Below are 19,167 nucleotides of genomic sequence, written 5' to 3' on the forward strand. Positions count from 1 at the left end.
AAATGATGAGAATTTCTTCTTTTTTATGGCAGCATAGTATTCCATTGTGTAGATGTATCATAGTTTTTGGATCCAATCATCTGCTGACAGGCACCTAGGCTGTTTCCAGATTCTAGCTATTGTAGATTGTGCTGCTATGAACATAGGGGTGCATATATCCTTTCTGATTGGTGTTTTTAGTTTCTTGGGATATATTCCTAGGAGTGGGATTACTGGGTCGAATGGGAGTTCCATTTTCAGTTTTTTGAGGAAACTCCACACTGTTCTCCACAATGGTTGCACCAGTCTGCATTCCCACCAGCAGTGCACGAGGGTTCCTTTTTCTCCACAACCTCACCAACAGTTGTCCTTTGTTGATTTGTTGATGTTGGCCATTCTGACAGGTGTGAGATGGTACCGCATTGTTGTTTTGATTTGCATCTCTCGGATAATTAGTGACCTTGAGCATGTTTTCATGTGCCTTTTGGCTTTCTTTCTGTCTTCTTTTGAAAATATTCTATTTAGATCCATTGCCCATTTTTTAATTGGATCATTCATCTTCCTTTTATTTAGTTGTATAAGCTGTTTGTAGATGTTGGAGATTAAACCTTTATCAGTGTTAACATTTGCAAATATGTTCTCCCACACAGTGGGCTTTCTTGTTGTTTTGTTGATGGTTTCTTTTGCTGTAAAAAAGCTTTTTATTTTGATGTAGTCCCATTTGTTTATTTTCTCTTTAGCTTCCTTTGCCCTAGGGGCAGTATCAGTGAAGAAGTTCTTTTGGCATACATCTGAGATTTTGTTGCCTGTGGATGCTTCTAGTATTTTTATGGTTTCCCATCTGATGTTTAAGTCCTATATCCATTTTGAGTTTATTTTTGTGCATGGTGTAAGTTGGTGATCTAGTTTCATTCTTTTGCATGTATCTGACCAATTTTCCCAACGCCATTTATTGAAGAGACTGTCTTGATTCCATTCGTGCCTCCTTTGTCAAATATTAATTGAGCATAGTGATTTGGATTGATATCTGGGTTCTCAATTCGATTCCATTGATCTATATGTCTGTTTTTGTGCCAGTACCAGGCTGTTTTGAGAACAGTGGCTTTGTAATACAGTTTGAAGTCTGGTATTGAGATCCCTCCTACTTTACTCTTCTTTCTCAGGATTGCTGTGGCTATTCGGGGTCTTTTATTGTTCCAAATTAACTTTTGGAGAGTTCTTTCTAGGTCAGTGAAATATGCTGTTGGTATTTTAATAGGGAGTGCATTAAACCTATAGATTGCTTTAGGAAGAATGGACATTTTGATTATGTTGATTTTACCAATCCATGAACATGGTATGTTCTTCCATCTGTTTACATTTTCCTCTATCTCTTTTTTCAGTGTCGTGTAGTTTTCCGCGTATAGGTCCTTTACTTCCTTAGTTAAGTTTATTCCTAGGTATCTTAATTTTTTTGGTGCGATGGTAAATGGAATTGCTTTTTTAGTCTCTGTTTCTGTAAATTCGCTGTTGTTGTTTAGAAATGCCATAGATTTCTTGGCATTAATTTTGTATCCTGCTACATTGCCAAATTCATTTATTAAGTCAATTAGTTTTTTAATGGAGTCTTTTGGTTTTTTTTATATACAATATCATGTCGTCTGCAAATAAGGATAACTTTACTTCTTCTTTTCCAATTTGGATGCCTTTTATTTCCTCCTCTTGTCTGATTGCAATGGCTAGTACTTCCAGTACTATGTCAAACAGGAGTGGCGAGAGTGGGCATCCCTGTCTTGTTCCTGTTCTTAGAGGGAATGGTTTTAGTTTTTGCCCATTGAGTATGATGTTGGCTGTGGGTTTATCATATATAGCTTTTATTATGTTGAGGTATGATCCTTGTACTCCCACCTTGTTGAGAGTTTTTATCAGGAAAGGGTGTTGGATTTTATCAAATGCTTTTTCTGCATCAATTGATATGACTATATGATTTTTATCTTTCAATTTGTTTATGTGATGTATCATGTTTATTGATTTGCGGATATTGTACCAACCTTGCATTCCTGGAATAAATCCTACTTGGTCATGGTGTATGACCTTCGTGATGCTCTGCTGGATCCGATTTGCTAGAATTTTGTTGAGGATTTTGGCATCTATGTTCATGATCAGAAATGAAAGAGGTGAAATAACAACAGATCCCACTGAAATACAAAGGATTGTTACAAAATACTACGAACAACTCTATTCCAACAAACAGAACAACCTGGAGGAAATGGACATATTCCTAGAAAAATACAAACTTCCAAAACTCAATCAGGAAGAATCTAAAAATCTCAAGAGAGCAGTGACTTGGGAAGAAATTGAAACAGTCATCAAAAAGCTTCCAGCAAACAATAGCCCAGGGCTAGATGGCTTCACAGGAGAGTTTTACCAAACATTCAAGGAAGAACTAAAACCTATCCTCCTCAGACTATTCCAAAAAATTCAAGAGGAAGGAACACTTCCAAACTCCTTCTATGAAGCCACCATCACTCTAATACCTAAACCTGATAAAGACAACTCAATGAAAGAGAATTGAAGGTGTACAGCTTTGTTTAGATATATGACTACATTGTGAAGTGATCACCACAGTCGAGCTAATTAGCATGTTCATCGCCTCACAGTTACTGTTTTCTTTCCTTTTTCTTAGCAGTCTTCAAGTATACAATACAATATTGTTACACTTGCTGTATGTAGTAACTGCAGTCACCCTGCTGTACCTTAGCTCTCCAGAACCTTTTTGTTTTGCATAACTGAAACTTTGTACCCTTTCCCCAACATCTGCCATCTCTTCCATCTACCCCTGCTCCTGACAACCATCATTCTGCTCTGCTTCTGTAAGTTGGACTTTTTTTTATTCCATATATTAGTGGGATCATGCAGTATTTGTCTTTGCCAATCTGGCTTATTTCACTTAGCATCATGTCCTCCAGGTTCACCCATATTGTCAAAAGTGGCAGTATTTCCTTTTTTAAGTTGATAACGTTCCATTATGGGGTGTGTGTGTGTGTGTGTGTGTGTGTGTGTGTGTGTTATATTTTCTTTATCCATCATCCATGAATGGGCACTTAGGTTGTTTCCATGTTGACAATTGTGAGTAATACTACAGTGAACAAGGAAGTTCAAATAGCTCTTCAAGATTCAGATTTGGGCCTCCTGGTGCTTACCACAGGCTGTGTGCTTACACTGACTGTACAGAAATAGGAGGCAGAGTAAACCTACCCCATATACACCTCAGCTCAGGCTCTTTGTCTGGTCTGAATTGTGAATGGGGAGACATTGAAAAAAAAAAAAAAAAAAGATTCAGACTTGATTTCCTTTGGATTTATACCCACTAGTAGGTTGCTGGATCATATGGTAATTCTATTTTTAATTTTTTGAGGAACCTCCATAGTGTTTTCCATAGTGGCTGCACCAGTTTACTTCCACCAACAGCACCGAGAGGGTTCTTTATGTAGTTTATTTAAGAAAATAATCTTAGATAGTACTCTTAAAATAAACCTCAACATTATTTTTAACTATATCATTAAGGGAAGAGATCAGTAAGTATTAGATAATAATCCCTTCCTCTTTCGTAATAATTTTTGCCATAGTTCTTGTGCTTCTATTAGGTCTAATAATAATTAATGTCGTTTTCTAATACTTTTTTAAATCGAATTTATTTAAACAATACAACAAAATTTAATCAACAATATAGTTGCCGTTGTTTTCTACTACTTGTGCCCAACGCTCAGGAAGCATTTTATTCTCTCTGTTGTAAAATTCTTGTGATTTTGATGCAAAAAATTCGGTCAATGCATTTTTGAGGCATTCTTCATTATTAAATATTTTTCCAAGAAGAAAGTTTTGCAAAGAACGAAACAAATGGTAATCGGAAGGGGCAATATCAGGAGAATATGCAGGCTGAGGGAGAACTTCCCATTCCAACTGGCGCAGTTTTTCAGCAGTGATTCTTGCAGTATGCGGTCGTGTGTTATCGTGGTGAAGAATTACGCCCTTCCAATTAATCAGCGTGGGTTCTTTTTCTCTTAAAGCTTGGGCTAACCTTTCCAATTGGGCACTATACACTGCACTTGTAATGGTTTGGTTAGATGGTAAAAGTTCATAATGAAGAATTCCTTTAAAATTCCACCAAACACACAACATCACTTTTTTCGCATGCAAGTCAGGTTTTGGCATGGGCTGCGGAGCCTCATTTTTGTCCAACCATTGAGGCCGCCTTTTCAAATTAATATACAGCACCCATTTTTCATCTCCGGTAACAATTTGCTCTAAAAACGGCAAACGGTTTTGACGAGAGAGGAGCGAACTGCAAATTGTGACTCGGATTACGGTTGTTGTCGGTCAACCCATTTTCCAAACTTTTGGACTTTGCCAAGTGCACGCAATTGATTGGAAATTGTTTTTTGTGAACAATTTAAAGTTGTCGCAAGCTCTTGTTGGGTAATTTGAGGATTTTGCACCAAAAGAGCTTGAAGAGCTTCTTGATCAAAATTGGACACACGGCCTCGACCACTCTTGTCATCTAACGAAAAATTTCCCTCGCGAAATTTCTCAAACCAATGCTGGCATTTTCTGGCGCTAACTGCATCTTGACCAAGAGCACTACAGATGTTTTTTGCAGCCTCACTTGTTTTTCTTCCTAATTGGAACTCGTAAAGCATACAGTGCCGAATATGCTCTTCATCCGCCATCTTCTTAGCCCTAGTTTTGCAACAAAAACCAAACCAAACACAAACTTTTTCAAGCAAAACTTGTTAATTGCACTTCACACGTTCTGTAGATACCACGTGTTTGAAGGTTGTGTCAATACAAGTCAACGCCAAGCAAGATTTTAAACGAATGTTTAAAAACGACATTAATTATTACTAGACCCTAATTGGAATCTCGGAGTTGGGAAATGGAAATGATCAAAAATTTTATTAATGACCCCAGAAATATCTTAAATAATTAGGACATGACAGCACTTAAGTTATATTAACCCAAGACCACACTATTGTCTAGATGGAAAAATTACCTCATATTCTATTATCTCAAATATGCTTATCTGAATTGGCTAAGTCAACTCTTAGACATAGATACATGATTTGCATCTATTAGCCTAGCCCCAACCACACAGTGTGAGAAATAATAAATGTGCACCGTATTTCCAGTATCTCATAGGGTCAAGAGCTCACATAAGACAATGTAGCATCAGCTTCACATCCATAAAGTCAAGAAAAATAAAATTACTATAGCTGCTTATCAAATGATAATTGCCAGTTCCCGTATTCAGTTCCATGCCCAACCAAAAGTGATCATTTCAATATCCAAAATTTAGCATTATTTGGGGGGAAAAAGGAGTGGACAAATAAAATGGGAGAGAGAAAAAGACTTCTTAGATTGAGCTTCACCAGAGCATTAGCAGACTCACGCCAACTGTTCAGTCCCCATTATGAACTTAAAACTCACGAAGGCCAAAATTTCACATCAAGAAAATTAGCTATCTTTTTCGTGCTCCTTGCAGAATCTTGCTGAGCCCAGTTTTCTTAGCTTCCTGCTTCTCCCAGAACCTGAGTCCCAGGACACCCGGAGACAAACATGTTTCTCCTCGCCTGTTCTCAGCTTTTCGGTAATTGGCCTTACCCTGCACTTCTCTGTGGCAGATCAGAAATCCCTCTCCTTCATCCTTCTCCTGACTTCCTCTGGACACACCTACCAGCCTCTTCACAGAAAACACGATGGAGTGGCACCACGAGAGCCTGCCACTTCCAGACAGCGCTGTTTTGAGGTGTGCCAACCCCAGCCCTAGACATGAATACTACCACCAAAGCCTACTAACCAGAGGAATGACAGAAATGCAAGAGTGCTGCCCCTCCACCCGGGTGTGCCACCCACAAATGCAGCTGAGCCTGCAGTCGTGATCCCAAAACCTGTCCCAGCAAATCATGACCCACATGGATGTGGCCCTCTGTCTCTGCTGGTTGTGCCTTTTGAGGCGCCCCATTCTCTCCGCCTAGGATTGCTCTCACCAATCCCAGCCCTACGAACTGTTAGCCTCTTTAGTGCAAAGTAACTTACTCTCCACACGGGACTATACCTATAAAAATTGCAGTTTGAGGTCCCAGACACACCCAACCAGCAAATGATGCCCGTTATCTAATAAAATGATTTTCAATGCTGACTATACAATAGAATCACCTGGCAGGCTTTAAAAACAAACAAACAACAAGAAGAACAAAACCTGGAGCTCCATCCTAAGAAACTGTTTATTGGCCCAGAGTATCACTCTTTTCCAAAAGCACCCTGATGATCCTGTGACTTCATCACCCCTGGTCCAGTATGGTATCCTGCCACTTCCACCAGGAGCATGCTCAGTGCCTCTAGGTTCATCATTGCCATTTGCCCTCAGGCCTCTCCCAAAGCTGCAGCTTTGTAGTCTACACTAGGACCTTAACCAGCCAGTCCGGTACCTTGCAGGCTCACTCACTGACGCTGCCAAAGCCCTGCCTGATGGAGAGCAAAAGGTAGACGGCAGCCTGAACTCCACATGCCTGGTTCGCCTGTGTTCCGCCATATCTTCTCCATGGGTAACGTGGCTTTTTTCACAAGATGGAAACCACCCCCGTACATTCCCAGCCCTTTCTTCCTCCCTGACCTGCCAGGCTATAGCCACAGAGACGAGTGACCTAATCACTGCACATGGCCACCACATCCAGGTCCTCATTCCCTTCAGGTGTCAATAATGAAAGAGGATGGAGAAGGGGGAACGTCTCTTCTAATTCCTGATGAATTCAGAAGTCCTGAACTGCTTCCGTAGTAGCCATCCATTCCACGCGATATTGCTTGTTACTCGCTCCTCCACTAAACTACAAGCACTGCAAAAACTGGAGCAGCGCCTGGTCCTTAGTAGGTGCTCCCTGAATGTGTGATTGATAACTGAATGAGCAAATGAATGACAAGCTGGAGAAGAGGAGCTGTTGCATGATCGGAGTGGAAAAGATGAAGCGATGGCCTCGCTGTTCAAGCCCATATGGAACACACATATGGAACCACACGCAGAGGATCAGAGGAGCAGAACTCACAATTTTAACCTGAAAACTCAACATTTGTTCTTTTTCATCTCTCTAATGATTAGCGACCTTGAGCAGGTTTTCATATGTCTCTTGGCCTTCCTTCTGTCTTCTTTCGAAAAGTATCTATTTAGGTCAGTTGCCCTTTTTTAAAAAATATATATATATATTTGATTGATTTTTTACAGAGAGGAAGGAAAGGGGAAGGATAGAGAGTTAGAAACATCTATGAGAGAGAATCATCGATCAGCTGCCTCTTGCACACCCCCCACTGGGGATGTGCCCGCAACCAAGGTACATGCCCTTGCCCGGAATCGAACCCAGGACCTTTCAGTCCGCAGGCCGACACTCTATCCACTGGGCCAAACCAGTCCCGGTGAGTTGCCCATTTTTTGATTAGGTTGTTTATCTTTTTGTTAAGTAACGCTTGTTCTTTTTCATTACTTGAGCACAACTTTGCTTTCTTCTTCAAGGCACCTAACCTTTTCTTACGTCTTTATACTCCGTCTCTGGTTTTCTTCTTAGACCCCACACAGCAGCGCCCTGCTTGCCCTTGTCTTCCCCATTTCCAGCTTCTGCAGCCCATCCTCTGTCCTCCTCACAGCAACTGGGGGTACCCTTCCCAGCTCTACCGCATAGTTTAAGGGAGATTAGGTAAATGCGCAGCAAGTCCTTGCTTACTCTTTTTCAGACTTCTTCAGTGTTGTGAAAGTACTGAGCACTAAGACTGCTTATCCACAAGGCATTTTGAGTGATGGCATGTTTATCTTAGAATTCCACCCTCAATGGTAATTGTACTGACACAAATGGGAGAAAGAAGCCAAGGTGTTTCAATAATCATATGGTGCCAGAGGCTGTGCTGCCAGCACATGACTCGGGCCGCTGAGCCCGGTGCCTCTGTTCTTAAGGACTGGGTAGAAAGAGAAATATCGAGAACAGGATGAAGAGCAGCTCACTCTAGGTAACTTGGTACCTTTTGAAATACTGATGCATTCTTGCTGTTCAGCATTAATTACCATTAAGGATTCCCTCTGTGGCTGTAAGGAGTATAGGATCTGAAGTGTGAACAGCCATTTGAATCTCTGCAAAGGCACTGGAGAAGATGGAGAAGATTGGCAGGGTCAGGAGTATGGGGACCCGTTTATGTGAGTTGTTTCAAAGACTACTGAGTCCCAGTCCAGCAGCATCTAGTCACCCTACATGCCGATACCTTTATGCTTTTGGCTTAAGAAAATATTTTTCAAAATATTGTCCATGGACTACCTGCTTTGGAACAGTATAGTGGTGGACACACACTAAAATGAAGAAGCTAGAAAATAGTTAATTTGGGAAAATGAGGGCCAGGCAGGAGTCCACCTCTAGGGGAGGACTACTCCATGCTCTGGCCTTTTACCATTCCTTTTATTGAGATTCTGAGACAAAGACATCTCTTAGACAGAAAATTCCAACAACAGAAAATCAACAATAATTTACATATGATTGACAAAGTTGCCTCAACTACCTAGAGCTCCCACCATTCAGAGCCATCAAGGTTGGCCAGCTCTTTTTACATTTTACTACCAGGGAACAATGTTTGGTTTTGGTTAGCCAGCTCTTTTTACATTTTACCACTAGTGACTCAAACTAGAGTCAATGAGTTAATAGCTTCGGCCATTCAGAGCCATCAAGGTTGGCCAGTTCCCTTTACATTTTATTACCAGTGACAAAGTTCGGTTTCGGTTTCTGGCAGAAGCTAAGGAGAAAGTAAACAAACGGGATTACATCAAAATAAAAAGCTTCTGCCCAGCAAAAGAAACCTTCAGCAAAACCACAAGAAAGCCCACTGCATGGGAGAACATATTTGCCAATGTTATCACCGATAAGGGTTTAATCTCCAACATTTATTCTCAAACATACAACTTAACAAAAGGAAGATAAACAACCCAATCAAAATGTGGGCAAAGGACCTAAATAGACACTTTTCAAAAGAGGACATACAAAAGGCCAAGAGACATATGAAAACATGCTAATTATCTGAGAGATGCAAATCAAAACGACAATGAGGTACCAAATCACACCTGTCAAAATGGCTATCATCAAGAAATCAACAAATGACGAGTGCTGGCAAGAGTGCGGAGAAAAAGAAACCCTCCTGCACTGCTGGTGGGAATGCAGACCGGCACAGCCACTGTGGAGGACAGTATAGCATTTTCTCAAAACACTGAAAATGGAACTCCCATTGGACCCAGTGATCCCACTTCTAGGAATATATCCCAAGAAACTAGAAACACCAATCAGAAGGACATATACACGCCTATGTTCATAGCAGCACAATTTACAATAGCTAAGATTTAGAAACAGCCTAAGTGCAGGTGAGTGGATTAAAAACCTGTGGTACATAAGTGAAATACTACATTGATGTATTATAGAAAGGAAGGAACGCCTACCGTTTGTAACAGCATGGATGGACCTGGAGAGCATTATGCTAAGCGAAATCAGTCAGTTGGAGAAAGATAAATATCACATGATCTCACTCATTTCTGGAATATAATAAACAACATAAACTGATGAACAAAAACAGATCCAGAGACAGAGAAGCATCGATCAGACTGTCAAAACTTGGAGGGAAGGTAGGGAAGGGAGGGGTAGAGATCAATTGACACAGACACTAGGAGGGTGAAGGCATGAGCAGGTGGAGAGGCAATGGGGGTAAGGGGTAAAGACACATATGTAATACCTTATACCTTAATCAATAAAGAAAACACACACACACACACACACACACACACACACACACACACTCATATATATATATATATATATATATATTTTATTATTTTTTTTTTTTAAAGGAAGAAGTTAGGTAGACAGGTAAGGGTGGGGGAGCTTTTGAGGAGGAAATAAAGGTGGGGCCAGGAGTTGGTGGGAAATGGAGCATGTTCCCAACAGGGTGACCTGCACAACCAAAGGTATGAGGAATGGAGAAAAAGAATCAGTGATCCTGGGTAAGTAGACATGATCCAGATTGGGGAGACATATGGATGTCTTCATAACTTCAAAGTCCTTTTTTTGCTAGACATCTAGAAGAATCCCTTCAAATTCATTCAAGTTTATGGTCTCAAACTGTTGATTGCAGTTGCTCCAAAAACATATTACAACCAGTTTATAGGTTCTTTCTGGGACATTGTGTGTTCAATTTCCATAACTAACAAGTTGGCAATAATATAAAAAATTGTTTAATATACCCCTGTCCGGATGGCTCAGTTAGTTAAAACATTATCCCATATACCAAAAGGTTTCAGGTTCAATTCCCGGTCAAAGCACATATCTAGGTTGTGGGTTTGATACCTGGTTGGGTTGTGTATGAGATGCAATCAATGTTTCTCTCATGTAGATCTCTCTCTCCCCCTACCCTTCCTCTCTTTCTGAAAAATCAATAAAAGCATATCCTTGGATGAGGATAAAAAAATGTTAAATATAGATTTGAGAATTTTTTGACTGTCATTGGAAACATACATGAAAAATAGGAATGTTAATCACCTCTTGAAAGGGATATTGAGAACAGAAGTAGGAGAAATTTACCTCTCACTGTATACCCTTTTATGCTGTTTGAATTGTTTACATGAATATTTATTGCCTATCCAAACAAGTTTAAAAGAGAACTAAAGAGATACATTTATTTCATAGCATAAAGAAGTTGTGTGTCAACATGTGGTAATTTAATTTTTATTTAAAACCAAATTAACGTTGCCACAGTGACAGAAATAGTATTTTTAGTTTTGTTTTTCACAGCTTGAGAAAAATCATGGGATTGGGCAAATACAAATTTTGTATATCCCCTATAAAACCGGCCTCTTTTTTTTTTTTTTTTTTTTTTTTTTTTCCAGTTTGCAGCACATCTTGTGAAGATGAAATATCCAAGAATCTGTATTCTAGATGGTGGCATTAATAAGATCAAGCCAACAGGCCTCCTCACCGTCCCCTCTCCTCAAATATGAAGAGCCCAGAGGATGACCGTCAAAAGGACGGAGAGGCATCAGCTCCCAGCAGCACAGCCCAGCCCCTCACAGCCTGGCCACTCTAAGACAGAAGTCGGCTTCCTGAGTGTTACCTTTCCATAGTGCTGTCAGGAGACTTTTTTTTTTTTTTTAATCTCATGACCCAGATATTCAACTACCAAGCAACAAACTTGACTGAACATGTGTTGAAAGAATTTTCTTAACAGTGAAATCTGATCATGTATTTTTAGCACATTGCGACAATAAGCCAGAGGAATTGGCTGACAAGGCAGATTTGGCATTATCAAGAAATCTTACTTGCACTAAAAGAGCTGTCTCCCATCGCACTGAAGAGACAGCCCTAACAAGGGCATTTGGAAATATAGGTTGAATGTGAGCTGAAATCATCGTTCCATGGTAATGAAAAGTGAAAGGCTGTTCATAATGCATTCCTTATAAGTAAATGCTGCATTTGGTAACTCATTTTTGGCCCAGACAAGTTGTGTGTGTGTGTGTGTGTGTGTGTGTGTGTGTGTGTGTGTGCATGTTTAGAGGAAAAAGAATGTAGCTCATTGAAGAAAGTAATAATAATCTACTTACCAAAAAAAATGAAAGAATGAAACCTTTCAAATTAGGTAAAATATTTGTTCGGCTTCTGTAGCAGAAAACCCCAAATAAGAGTGAGTTAAACGAACTAGAACTTTCTTGCTTAGTCAGTCTAGGGATAGTATACTTTTTCATAATCACTCAAGTGTCTTTTCTCATTGTTTTACCACCCCCAACACACTGTTACCATCTCATGGATCAAGATGGGTGCTCAGCTCTCACCATCACATCTGCATTTTAGAAGGAAGAAAGGAAGGAAAAAAAATATGGAGGGGAGAAAGAAGGAAGGAAGAAAATATGAAAAAGAAGGGGAAATGTGCTTCTCTAATAACAAAAACCAGAAGTTGCACATGTTACTTCCACTTATATACCATTGGCCAGAACTTAGATATATGGCCACACCTACCTATAAGGAAAACTAGGAATATAGTCTAACTCTGTGGTTGGGAAACTGTGGCTCACAAGCCACATGCGGCTCTTTGGCCCCTTGAGTGTGGCTCTTCCACAAAATACCACAGCCTGGGTAAGTCTATTTTGAAGAAGTGGCGTTAAAAGAAGTTTAAGTTTAAAAAATGTGGCTCTCGAAAGAAATTTCAATCGTTGTACTGTTGATATTTGGCTCTATTGACTAATGAGTTTGCTGACCACTGATCTAACTAAAACATGTTCTTTCATCTTTAACTTATGTTCCTCTTTAGTGTTAGAACTACCTATGCACAATATTTTAATAAGAGCCTCACTTCAACTTTCTGGGCATGGTTTTATTGTTGCTGTTTTTATTGAGTTTCTGTATTTTTTTTTTTATTGAGATAATTTACATACCATAAAATTCACTTTTTAAAACGTACAACTCAGTGTTTTTTAGTATGTTCACAAAATTGTGCAACCACCAAATTCCAATGCATTTCCATCACCCCAATAAAGAAAACCTGTACCTATTAGCAGTCATTCCCCCTTAACCCTTTCCAAGGTCTTCGATTTAATTTTTGTATATAAAGTGCAATTGATTTCCAACTTTAATCTTGCATGTGGGTATCAAGTTGCCCCGTAGGCCATTTCATTTTGTTTGTTTTTCTCAATTAAATTATAGTAATTCACCAAATATGTTTTGATATCTACTAGTAGTATATGCAAGACACTGACATAACTAATAATTATTCTGAGATATCCTACATTATATACAAATAAAAATTGTAAGAATAAATGAGAAAACAAAATTTTGCCACAGTTTCTCTAACATCATTTTTGGACTGTCATCTTCCCTGGTTAGAGAAGTGTTAAATCCTCTTATCCTTTCCTTCCATCTTTGATGACTTCTGTGGCTTCATGGTCATAAGGCAGCACTGGTGATCATTTAGAAAGAGGGTCTGAGTCCTAACTTAGCCTTACTGGAGAAGCAGAAGGATAGAGGGGTGGGAATTTGGATTACATGGGTGGAAGGTAGTGAGAGAGAATTAAAGACCCTGTGCTGGAGGAGAGCTGTGTGAGAAGATAATAGTAACTAACCATCACAACTTTGCATTTGATCTTTCTTAAAACTTGATACGTGCTGAAAAAAATGGAAGGTTACTAAACATTCATATTATAAAAAACATTTAATATTCTCAACAGTAAAATAAGAAATAGCATAAACTCACTGCCAGGTGTACATACAGAGCATGGTATTTGATAACAGATGGTTTCAACAATATTGACTGACCTCAACAATTATTTGTTGAATTAAACTGTATAAACAATTTATAGAGTTAATTATAATTATATTATTGACTTCTACACTATCATTGTCACTGTTTTTTGTTATTTTTCTAGCATTGGCAGTCTCTTCTTCCTGGAATGCCCTTAAGACCTTTACTAGCCCCATAAACACACACACCCTGTCTCCCTTTTCATAATTCTTCATCAGCAGCATCTCCTCTAGACGCAGACTTTCCCATGCTACCTTAAGTGCCTCAAATCTGTCAAAGTGTTTCATTTATCCTAGTAATAATAGACTTATTACATTATTTTGCAATTATCTGTTCACATTTGGGCCTGATATTAAAATATGAGCTCCTTTAAGGTCAGAGACCATAATGTACAATTCTTTGTTCTTTTCACCAACCATTGCATTGGAGATGCTTGATAAATGTAAAAGTGAATTGAATGGAATCTCTAGCTTTGGGATTTTAGGATCTCTTATAAATAGAAAAATATTAAAGCAACCCAGGTAATTTTTTTCAAGTGTCAAACTTACCTGGTATCTAATGAAGAAAAATAAATTAAAACTCAATTCACTGAGTGAAGAAAGGATCTCTAATGTACCACCCAGCTCTAACATGTTATAATCCTAGAAGTTGAAACAGATAACTTCCAGCAACAGGGTAGGCTAAACTAGTTGCATCCCTTTCCCAAAACAAAGAAATTCCAAATTAAAAAATAATATTAAAAATATTACCAAAGTTGAAAAAAATCAGAAATTCCTTGATGTCAGATCAAAAGAGAAACTGACACACTATCAGGCCCATAGGATAACCGATATTAATATAAGACCTTGAAAACTGAGGTTTTAACATGCACAGGGGCCTGGAAGACACAGCCATGAGCCTTGAGTTGGTATTAGGACCACAATGTGACAGTCTCAAAGAACTCTGTTCCTTGAAATGACTAGAAATAACTTCCCACCAAATCGGGAAGCTACAAGGGGAGGTTGTCCTGGTCTGGTATTCTGAGTGACGGAATTCAGATCTGATGTAGACAGATGGAGGTATTCAATGGAAAGGCTGAGGTAAGTCTCCGGATTGGAACAGGCTTTAGGGCATGTGTTCATCTATTTAAAAATGAGCACAGTGAGTTACATCAAACGTGTGGAAAGCGTAGATGGTGCCAGATCTTGTTTGACTCCTCTCTTTACTCCTCCCAATAATTACAAAAAACAATAATATGGCGCATCCTCTCTAATGGATCTTACACAGTGGTCTCACTCGGCCAAATCCACTCTAAGGGGAGATGACAGCTGTAGGGTGAGGAGTGTTTCCTTCTATCAGAGTCATAGTGCTCCCACTGGTATACATGCTGGCTTTACAAATGCCTGTTGCTAACCAAATAATGCAGTTTTACATGAATAAACATTAAGTAAGCCAAAGAGTGGAAGCAAATGATTGTATCTGAAATATATTTTTGGTGTGTATTTAAACAAAGACCCTTCACAACTGCCAATTTAGATATTATATGGAAGAGCAACAGAGAAATGTTACAACCTTAACTGACAAACACTAGCAATTTAACATATGCAGTTGTTCTCACACAATCTTTAGGTTTTGCAATCCAGTTTTATCTCATTTATTATTAGAAACTAGATGCCTGGTGCATCAAATTCTTGCACTCTGGGGGCAGGGGTCCCCTCAGACTGGCCTGTGACCTCTTACAGTCCAGGAGCTCAGCAATGGATCACCCCACAGAGGTAGGCCCTGCCCCCCCACCACCACCACCACCACAGTGCTGCTGCAGGGTAGCCTGGGCCTCCCTCTTTGGGGCAATCATGGACCCACCCCCTGATTAATCCATCTCCTTGCTGTTTGGCCATTCGGTCAATTTGCATATTACACTTTTATTATTATAGATAGTAAATATTATAAATACGCTATTTAAAAAGTTAGCTACCCAATCTTGAAAAAGAAGAACAAAGTAGGAGGGATCACAATACCAGATATAAGGATATATTACAAAGCCACTGTTCTCAAAACTGCCTGGTACTGGCGCAAGAATAGATATATAGACCAGTGGAACAGAACAGAGAATCCAGAAATCAACCCAAGCCATTTTGCTCAGTTAATATTTGACAAAGGAGGCAAGAACATACAATGGAGTCAAGACAGTCTCTTCAATAAATAATGTTGGGAAAATTTGACAGATACATGCAAAAAAAAAAATGAAACTAGATCACCAACTTACACCATTCACAAAAATAAACTCAAAATGTATAAAGGGCTTAAACGTAAGATGGGTAATCATAATAATACTAGAGGAATCCACAGGCAACAAAATGTCAGACATTTGTCATAGCAATATCTTTACTGATACAGCTCTTAGGGCAATGGAAACTAAAGAGAAAATAAACAAATGGGACTACATCAAAATAAAAAGCTTCTGCATAACAAAAGAAACCATCAACAAGACAAGAAATCCCACTGCATAGGAAAACATATGTGACAGTGTTATCTCCAATAAGAGATTAATCTCCAAAATTTATAGAGAACTCCTACAACTTAACAAAAGGAAGACAATCTAATCAAAAAATGGGCAAAGGACCAAAATAGTATGGAGTCAAAAAATTAAAAATAGAATATCCATTTGACCCCATAATCCCACTTTTAGTACTATATTCCAAGAAAACAGAAACACCAATCAGAAAGGATATATGTACCCCTATGTTCAAAGCAGCACAATTTACAATAGCTAAGATTTGGACACAGCCTAAGTGCCCATCAGCAGATGAGTGGATTAGAAAACTGTGGTACATCTACACAATGGAATACTACACTGCGGTAAAAAAAGAAATAATTCTTACCATTTGCAACAGCATGGATGAGCATCATCCTAAATGAAATAAGCCAGTCAGAGAAAGATAAATATCATATGATCTCACTCATTTGTGGAATATAATAAACAACATAAACTGATTAACAAAAACAGAACCAGGGTCATAAAAACATTGAATAGACTGTCCAACCTATGAAGGAAGGCAGGGGGTGAAGGGGTAAGAGATCAACCAAAGGACTTGTATGCATGCATATGAGCATAACCAATTAGCACAAATGGGGGAGAGGGGCGGTGAGGGCATGTGCTGGTGGTTAGGGGTGGCTGAGGAGAGGTCAATGGGGAGAAAAGGAGACTTATGTAATACATTAAACAATAAAGAACAAAATTTTTATTTTAAAATATATTTTATTGATTTTTTTACAGAGAGGATGGGAAAGGGATAGAAACATTGATGAGAGAGAAACATTAATCAGCTGCCTCCTGCACACCCCCTACCTGGGATGTGTTCACAACCAAGGTACATGCCCTTGACTGGAATAGAACCTGGGACCCTTGAGTCCACAGACCGACGCTCTATCCACTGAGCCAAACCAGTCAGGGCAAGAACTTCATTTTTTTTTTTTTAAAGTAGATGAAGGTTTATAGTCTGATTTTTTTAAAAAAAATGTTAGCTATCCTTTTTAAAAGTTACATGCATTTTATATTTTCTGAGTAATTTTCTTGTTACTAATGGGAAACAAAAATAAGTTTCTAGGATTAATAAAAAAATTAACATATGGATTATCTCAGGTGGTAATGTTTTAACTTGCAATTCCATTGTTACAGTTTTTAAGAATAGAATATGTACTATTTTTTTTTTAAGTTACAGATATATACAAGGACAGTCAGTAATATTTTCAAAAGTTGAATCTTTTAGTGTGGCAGAAAGCAATATTTAGAAATATGATCTAATGCTGTAAATGCATTTGTTATAGCTCCCAAATTAGTCTTAAGCCAAGACAGGGCAGTGTTTAACCTTCACTGCCCAGGGAATTGATAATGGCAATACAGTGCCCTGGTACCCATCTACACATGGTTTATCGGTCACAGTGAGCATTAGAATAGAACAGCGTTATTGAAATGCTGCAGATAATGTAAACTAAAAATGGGTCCTGTGAAAGGAACGAGAAAGTATATTACAGAATGCCAATCTAAGAGGAGAAATTAAGCCTTAAGCTATAAATATCACAATCTAACTATGGAATCCTAAATTTTCCAAGATCCAAGTTTACACTTCCTGTGACACACAACAACTCTATTAGCATAGTTTTCAGTTCTTTGAGGTAGACTAATTTAGTATTTTAAGGCATATGTTGTGTTGGAACTGGCTCCTAGTGGTTGGGAGAGCTGACTGTACCCATTTGTTTATTTCTCTGTTTTGAAAGCCCGTCCATAATATTTACCAGAAAACCACTTATTCTAACCATTCCATGGTTATTATATTATCTATAGATTACAAATCATGAATGTAAAAGGAATTTTGAAGTTCATCTAATCCAAACAACATAATTTCAAACAATAAGAATAGTGAAATAATTTTGCAAAAATCATGTACTAATAAAAGATCCACAATTACAGTTCTGTTTTCCTGGTTTCTAATCCATTTCTCTGCGTACCACAGATAAAGGAGGAAGAGGACACCAATTTCAACCCATTACATACTTATTACAGGTCAACCTTAGGTTAGACCTGTGTTCCATGATGTGTGGGATACAAAAAGGAAGCACTGAAAATGTTGATTAAGCTCATTATTGACTCTATGATATAGAAGTACCACTTAGTATCAGCTCCTAGCAGATGGCACTCACTAGCCCTACTATATCTTCCCATAAAATAAAGATTTATTTTTTTTAAGAAAAGAGATGCAAAGCCAAATTTGACCTTTGACCTTTGTCTTCTATCTCTTAGCCAGGGACCAGGCTCAAAGAGACTGGAAAGTCTTTGTATCAGTGTCCCAGTTGGAAAGCAGAGGGGAAGCAGCAGAGAGTGGGAGTAGGTAGCTAGTTTCTAGTCTATTAATCATAGAAGAAAGGGAGATCATTTAGGTCATTTATTAACTTAAAATTTTATTTTTATTCTTTGAGATAAACTATCCTGATAATTCTTTTCATATAGCATATCTTTTCTAAAATTACCTTTAAGATAAGTAATTATCCCATGTAGCCTGCATTCATCCCCATGGACTCTATATAGAGTCAGTTATTAGCGATCAAAAAGGCACACGAGGATACAACTACTGGACTGAGACCAACTGAAATGACACGGTAATTTGTATAGTGGTGTGCAATCAAGGAGAGTTGTCATTTGTTTGTTTGTTTAAATATATATTTTTTATTGATTTTGGAGAGGAAAAAGGAGGGAGAAAGATAGAAACACCAATGATGAGAGAAAAATGATTGATCAGCTGCCTCCTGCATGCCCCATACTGGGGAGCAAGCCTGCAACCTGGGCATGTGCCCTGACTGGGAATCAAACTGTGACCTGCTGGTTCATAGGTCAAGGCTCAACCACTGAGCCATGCCAGCTGGGTGAGAATCATGGTGTTTTTTTTAATGGGTAGTGAAGAGTAAAAGCAATATCTACACTCATACATTATTCTTAGTTACATATGGCAACACAAGATGACAGGATAAAACATTACATGTCTGTCCCCCTCCTGCCCTAGCATGACAGCTCTGCAGAGGCCTACTCTGAGCAACTGGTGTAAACAGGCAGAATTCTTTCCAGGGATTTATCCATTTGCTTGCGTATAGCAAAAAAATAAATTAAAGTTATCACAAAATATTGATTCAGAGCTAGGAGATTAGTTTCAGTTATTTACTTTCCCAAATTAGTCTGACAGAGACTGATCAGTGTTGGAAAGCTTTTAACCCTACTTGGGGGCTACTACAGCTCAATGGCTGTACAGTCCCACCAAACTGTGGTGTATCTATTTTTTTTTTTGTAACAAGATGTTTTTAAATATCAACACGCCTTATTTT

The 19,167-nt window shown here is 38.7% G+C and overlaps 1 protein-coding gene and 1 non-coding gene across 4 annotated transcripts in view; both read left to right on the forward strand.

Annotated features, from left to right (window-relative positions):
- The window catches only part of TBCK (TBC1 domain containing kinase), a 162,494-nt gene extending 149,924 nt beyond the window's left edge, over positions 1-12,570 (forward strand). For all 3 annotated transcript variants that reach the window (XM_045589220.1, XM_045589218.1, XM_045589221.1), the window contains one exon: positions 10,913-12,570. In XM_045589220.1, coding sequence (XP_045445176.1) covers positions 10,913-11,023 — 111 coding nt within the window. In that variant the 3' untranslated portion in view covers positions 11,024-12,570. The remainder of the gene's footprint in view (positions 1-10,912) is intronic.
- LOC118710620 lies at positions 3,145-3,276 on the forward strand. The gene has a single exon (XR_004985461.1). It is a non-coding gene; the product is annotated as a small nucleolar RNA SNORA51 (small nucleolar RNA).
- Positions 12,571-19,167: the final 6,597 nt, after the last annotated feature.

The sequence above is a fragment of the Pipistrellus kuhlii genome, unplaced genomic scaffold (assembly GCF_014108245.1).
Source record: "Pipistrellus kuhlii isolate mPipKuh1 unplaced genomic scaffold, mPipKuh1.p scaffold_m20_p_1, whole genome shotgun sequence".
Classification (NCBI taxonomy): Eukaryota; Metazoa; Chordata; class Mammalia; order Chiroptera; family Vespertilionidae; genus Pipistrellus; species Pipistrellus kuhlii.